General features: G+C 34.9%; 1 protein-coding gene across 1 annotated transcript in view; it reads right to left on the bottom strand.

Annotated features, from left to right (window-relative positions):
- Positions 1–6881, bottom strand: part of PSMC6 (proteasome (prosome, macropain) 26S subunit, ATPase, 6) — a 25202-nt gene that overhangs the window by 9731 nt on the left and 8590 nt on the right. Inside the window, exons 7-12 of the mRNA XM_010834578.1 lie at positions 5180–5267; positions 3836–3897; positions 3630–3753; positions 3215–3276; positions 1673–1793; positions 1449–1529 (exon numbers count right to left, since the gene is read on the bottom strand). Of these exons, the coding sequence (XP_010832880.1) occupies positions 1449–1529; positions 1673–1793; positions 3215–3276; positions 3630–3753; positions 3836–3897; positions 5180–5267 (538 nt within the window). The remainder of the gene's footprint in view (positions 1–1448; positions 1530–1672; positions 1794–3214; positions 3277–3629; positions 3754–3835; positions 3898–5179; positions 5268–6881) is intronic.

The following is a 6881-nucleotide window of genomic DNA, read 5'->3' as shown; positions in this document are numbered from 1 at the left end:
AGGTCAAGAAGCAACAGTTAGAACTGGACATGGAACAACAGACTGCTTCCAAATCAGGAAAGGACGTCAAGGCTGTATATTGTCACTGTGCTTATTTAACTTACATGCAGAGTGCATCATGTGAAATGCTGGGCTGGATGAAGCACAAGCTGGAATAAAGATTGCTGGGAGAAATATCAATAACCTCAGATATGCAGATGGCACCACGCTTATGGCAGAAAGCAAAGAAAAACTAAAGAGCCTCTTGATGAAAGTGAAAGAGCAGAGTGAAAACGTTGGCTTAAAACTCAACAATCAGAAAAGTAAAATTATGGCATCCAGTCCCATCACTTCATGGCAAATGGATGTGCGAACAGTGGAAACAGTGACAGACTTTATTTTTTTGGGCTCCAAAATCACTGCAGATGGCGACTGCAGCCATGAAATTAAGACACTTGCTCCTTGGAAGAAAAGCTATGACCAGCCTAAACAGCCTGTTAAAAAGCAAAGACATTACTTTACCAACAAAGGTCCGTCTAGTCAAGGCTATGATTTTTCCAGTAGTCATGTATGGATGTGAGAGTTGGACTATAAAGAAAGCTGAGTGCCGAAGAATTGATGCTTTTCAACTGTGGTGTTGGAGAAGACTCGAGAGTCCCTTGGACTGCACGGAGATCCAACCAGTCTATCCTAAAGGAAATCAGTCCTGAATATTCATTTGAAGGACTGAAGCTAAAGCTGACACTCCAATACTTTGGCCTCCTTATGCGAAGAACTGACTCATTGGAAAAGACCCTGATGCTGGGAAAAATTGAAGGCGGGAGGAGAAGGGGATGACAGAGGATGAGATGCTTAGATGGCTTCACTGACTTGATGGACATGAGTTTGAGTAAGCTCCAGGAGTTGGTGATAGACAGGGAAGCCTGGTGTGCTACAGTCCATGGGCTCGCAAGGAGTCAGACATGACTGATCAACTGAACTGAACTGAACATACTAGACTGCTGACTCTGAAGAACACAAAGGGTATACGCATTAGCTCTCTGCATAATCGAAAATCTGTGCATGACTTATAGTCAGCCTTCCATATCCATGATTCTGCATCTGTTTATTCAACCAAAGCCAGTCAGGTAGTACTACAGCATTTGCTAGAGAAAAAGATCCCCATATAAGCCGATCCACACAGTTCAATCCCACGTTGCTCAAGAGTCAAGTGAATATTTTACTCACTTCACCTGTCTCTCCTGACAAGTCATATGATGGCAGGAACGTGTCTGTTTTGTTCATTGCTATATCCTAGGCACTTAGAACAACTCAGCATAGAGCAGATGCTCAATAACTATTAGCTGAATTCAAGACCACCGTGTTTCCTGAATCTAAAACTCAATTTGGTAGACTATCGGTAATATCCAGTAGTATTTTGCTTCACGGTTACGAAATGTGAATATATAAAAAATAAGTTATTTCCTTACCTATTTCACCATGCTTTGTAATGGGACCTGCATGGATTTTCAATATATCTAACCTTGCTTGTTCGTTTGGTAAATCAATATCTGAAAATCAGAAAATTATAAAAAATTCTATTACAGTCAGGTTTTTTCTTTGTTAAATAGAGTAGGGGGTGAGGAGGAGGTTTGGGATAGAGAATAGACATAGACGAAGAGAAATGGACAACAGGCAAAGAAATTTAACTCACGTATTTTTCTATCTAATCTGCCTGGACGAAGCAAAGCAGGATCCAGTGTATCTGGTCTGTTAGTAGCCATGATCATTTTAACTCTATGCAGAGTATCAAATCCATCCATTTGATTCAGTAGCTAAGAATGTATTTGTGAATATAAATCAAAGATACATTTTATAAAATATCCCAACCATTAAAAAACTCAAGACAGAACTTTTATATGCCTAAAGCCATGAAATGTATTGCTTACAGATAGATATATGAGGTACAGAATGATCATTTGATGGAATATTTTTTTCTTACATAAAGGGATATATCTTTCATGCTAAAAGTTCCAAGATAGATTATTTAACTATATACCTTTCTACAGCTTTCAGACTAGGTCTAATAAATCTGAAGGCATCCATCTAATCAAAAATTATGAAACTAAACTATGTGGCTCTGATTTCCAATGTTCGAATTTTTTGATAGAATTAATTTTAAAATAAAAATAATAACTAACGTTTCAAGTGCTTATGGTATGCCAGATATAAAATTTACATTAGTATAACTGGACACAATGATTTTCTACAAATCTGATAATAAATCCATTAAATATCTTTTCAAATAATTCTATTATACATAGAAATACTGAGACACCTAATATATTTCCTTCGATTTCTAAAATCTTCTTGAGTAAATGCTGGAAAAAACTGCATTCAATAACATCTTTAAAACAAAGCTAATCTAACAATATGTCTATTTCTTCATGTCAACATGTCTAACATTCCCAAAATGTTAGCTAATAACATATCAGCTACATGAATAAAACTAGCATGTGTTGCTTTAAAAATAATTCAATTTAAGGCTTCTAAAAGACTCTACAACTAATTTTGAACTACTGTGTATATTCTGAGCAGACCAGAAACATTTATAAAAAACAGTTTTCCAATATCCCCACTAAGACACAAACTGACAATGTATTACCTATGCTACCTATCTATTTACAGAAGTTGGAAAATGTGTTTAAAATCTTGCCATCACTTTCACAGAACTTAAGAGTGGGAAAAAGCTTTAATAAACATTTCAATATCCCAGCATCCATCTTCAATAATCAAAACAATTTTAGCTTTCTTTCGTTGTCAACAATAGAGGAAAGTATTAGTAATTTTCAGAATAGCCTAAGACATAATCACAACTCATTTACTGTTATCAGTTTTAATATATTTGCCACTTGTAAAGTATCTTTATAAAACTAATACAAGATCACATTCACAACATAAATACAATATACAATTTAAATATTAAATGGCCAGTCTGCTCAAAAAACAGAACAGTACAGCCAGCAATAAATCAAATGAAAATCTGTGGATATCCCTATTGTTTTCTAGGACTCATTTTCTTACTAGAGACTGTGCCAGAGAAAAGTGCTCATTCCTGGCAATATTTTCTAAGTTCATATGTAAGTGCATTCTTCATTTAAACCATTGTACATATTTTGACTTTCAAATATCCAATGTATACTTATTCATTTTATAAATACTGATTTTCTTCTAAACCACTTTTACCAAATATTACCTCCATTAAAGTTCTCTGAATCTCTCTATCAGCTGAAGTACCCTCAGAAAACCGGCGACCACCTGAAATAATGATATGGAAACTTATGTGTTACTCTTCCTCTTTAAGCATCATTTAAGAAAACAATATGAAAATGATAGTTCTAGGGTTTCAAGTATTAAGATGAAAATTAATTAACAAAAATTATACTGATAGAATTGATTTTGGTATGTTTCTCATTTTCTCAATGTTAAAGTTTATTTATTAAGATTGGTTAAACTTTAAGAATCAAAAAACAGTAACGTTCATCTTGCTACTTCACAGAAGTTGCAATTAGAGGTGAAAAGAGATGGAAAATTTTCTTTTAGATTAAAAAAAGTTTTCCTAACACTTTCAAGTAAAGTTTAAAATAAATTTTAAAAACTGTTATTCTTACCAATAGCATCTATTTCATCCATAAAAATGATGCATGGCTGATGGTCCCTGGCATAATTAAACATTTCTCTGATCAAACGAGCACTTTCACCAATGTACTTGTCTACTATAGAACTAGATACAACCTGATTAAAGGAAAAACATCAAGGTAAACATAAGACAATTCAAATTTAATTTCAACAACTACACAAAGAATCTTCCCTTTACCTTTAAGAAATTGCAATCCAGCTGGCTAGCCACAGCTCGTGCCAAGAGTGTTTTTCCTGTACCTGGGAATAAAAAAAGAAGTAATTTTTGAAAAGTAATATAAATTTGAGGGAAAATAAGATAAATTTTCAAAAGCTTTTAAGAATGTAATCCTTTGAATAGTAAATTTTGCAAAAGGAGGCTAAGTCCTGAACAGAATTTCCATTTTATTCAAAATATCCTTTCTAATTTTATTTTAAGCCAACCAAATACATAACTCTAGAAATATACCAAACCCTACGTACTAACAAACTATGATGGAAACTTGCATATTAAAATCCATTAGTCTATACTGCACACTGAGTGGATCTTTACTTTGGTATGATATTGTAATAGTAAGTATTGGCTATTTGGAAACTACTGATTCAGTGGGTTATTAAAATCTTCCAAATACTGGCATTTTCCATTATACAATATTTAAAAAATCACATTTGCTAATACCATCACCAATCTCATCCTGTCCTGTATTAACACACTGGAAAAGTTGTCAAGCTCATAGTACCAGATATAAAGTTTTCAAAAATTTTCATGTGAAAAGTTCCAATTTTATCAATGGTTACAGATGGGGTCAGTTGTTTAACATGATTGGCTAACTTCATTTTTTAAAAAATATTTGCAAGGTTACCAATAACCAGTCTGATAATTAATTGTAAATTTTTCTTTCAAGTAAAATGGCACTCTGTGAAAAGCAGCGAATTCAGCAGGCAACTGTATAACAGCACAAATGGTTTTCCTGGAGATATCTATCCTATTAAGAACGCAACAGAAGTACTTTATTTTCCATTTCCTCACAAAATACAAGACATTATTCAAGGATCAAAAGTTCATATTTTTACCAGTTAATCAAGGACATTTTAAAGTGAAACTGGCCTCTTTTCATACTGCACATGTTGAATGGCCACAAAGACAATGACTATTGTAACATTTTGTGCCACTGACTTAACTGATTCATGCTACATCATGAGCAGCCTTGTACCATCAACACAGATGTTAGCTGCCTTTTTCACTGTGTTGACATCTTAGTATTACAAGAGTAAGTTCTGACCTTGCAGATGCCCTGAAAGTATCTCTGGGATACCCATGGGTCTGTGAACCACATGGGAAAACTGGCTAGAATCACACAACATGTTAAGATATATACTTATGAAACGTAAGACTAAGCAAGCCTAATAAAATTATAGACACACATCTCCAGTTGCTTCCTTACTCTGAACAGAATGAAGGCTGAAATGGCAACATTAAATATTTCCATCTTATTGTTTTATTCATTGATTCATACTGAGACAGATGAAGCTTAATACCAACCTGGTGGTCCATATAACAAACAGCCTTTTGGAGGTATTATTCCTACACGCTGGAATAATTCTGGGTTTGTAAGAGGTAATTCTATTACCTGGAAAAGAAGTTACAGGTTCTTAAACAGTTAGTTAACATTTTAACATACTTTCAAATATTTTAAGTACAATATGAGCTATTACGTACATGCATAATTCATAAAAGATCTAGAATTAGGTGCTATACAAAACCATTTATATTAGAGGTCTTTTATCAGGCAGATGATATCTCTTAAATCTAAAGAGCTTAACATATTTTAAAAATTAATTAAAAAGCATGTGGCAGAACTTCCCTGGTGGTCCAGTGCCTAAGACTCCACACTCCCAATGCAGAAGGCTGGGCTGGGGAATTAGATCTTGCATGCTACAATTAAGATGAGGACAGTCAAATAAATACATAAAAATACTCATTTTGTAAAAAAAGCATGTGGTAATTTGTACTACTTATTTAACACACTTGTTAAAATAACCACACCCTTAACAGAAGTGATGGTTGCACAGGCATATAACCTGTCAAAACATACTTGAGCTGTACATTTAAAAACTTGTACATTTATAATTTCACTGAATATAACCTCTGCATCAACAAAAAAATTATACAAGAAATCAGTTAAGCAAAAAAATCCCAAAAAGATCCACACTATTTTGCATTTGAATACAACAAAAATAATGATAAAATTGCCACTGAAAGAAATGTTATTTAAAATTTTCTTAGGTTGCCATTTGTCATAGTCTTAATAAAACCATAAGTTCTGCTCTTAATGTTCTAATTCAGTTCAGTTGCTCAGTTGTGTCCGACTTTTTGCGACCCCATGGACTGCTGCATGCCAGGCTTCCCTGTCCATCACCAACTCCTGGAGCTTTCTTAAACTCATATCCATTGCACTGTTGATGCCATCCAACCAACTCATGCTTTGTCATACCCTTCTCCTCCCGCTTTCAATCTTTCCTAGCATCAGGGTCTTTTCCAATGAGTTAGCTCTTCACATCAGGTGGCCAAAGTATTGGGAGTTTCAGCTTCAACATCAGTCCTTCCAATGAACATTCAGGACTGATTTCCTTTAGGATGGACTGGTTGGATCTCTTTGCAGTCCAAGGGACTCTTGAGTCTTCTCCAACACCACAGTTCAAAAGCATCAATTCTTCAGTGCTCAGCTTTCTTCACATTCCAACTCTCACATCCATACATGACTACTGGAAAAACCATAGCTTTGAACAGACGGACCTTTGTTGGTAAAGTAACGTCTTTGATTTTTAACAGGCTGTTTAGGTAGGTCATAGCTTTTCTTTCAAGGATCAAACGTCTTTTAATTTCATGGCTGAAGTCACCATCTGCAGTGATTTTGGAGCCCCCCAAAATAAAGTCTCTCACTGTTTCCACATCCATTTGCCATGAAGTGATGGGACAGGGTGCCATAATCTTAGTTTTCTGAATATTGAGTTTTAAGCCAACTTTTTCACTCTGCTCTTTCTCCTTCAAGAAGCTCTTTAGTTTTTCTTCGCTTTCCGCCATAAGGGTGGTGCCATCTGCATATCTGAGGTTATTGATATTCCTCCCAGCAATCTTGATTCCAGCTTGTGCTTCATCCAGCCCAGCATTTCACATGATGCACTCTGCACATAAGTTAAATAAGCACAGTGACAATATACAGCCTTGACGTCCTTTCCTGATT

This window comes from Bison bison, unplaced genomic scaffold (genome assembly GCF_000754665.1).
Source record: "Bison bison bison isolate TAMUID 2011002044 unplaced genomic scaffold, Bison_UMD1.0 scf7180017864034, whole genome shotgun sequence".
NCBI lineage: Eukaryota > Metazoa > Chordata > Mammalia > Artiodactyla > Bovidae > Bison > Bison bison.
This window is presented reverse-complemented; position numbering and strand designations above follow the sequence as displayed.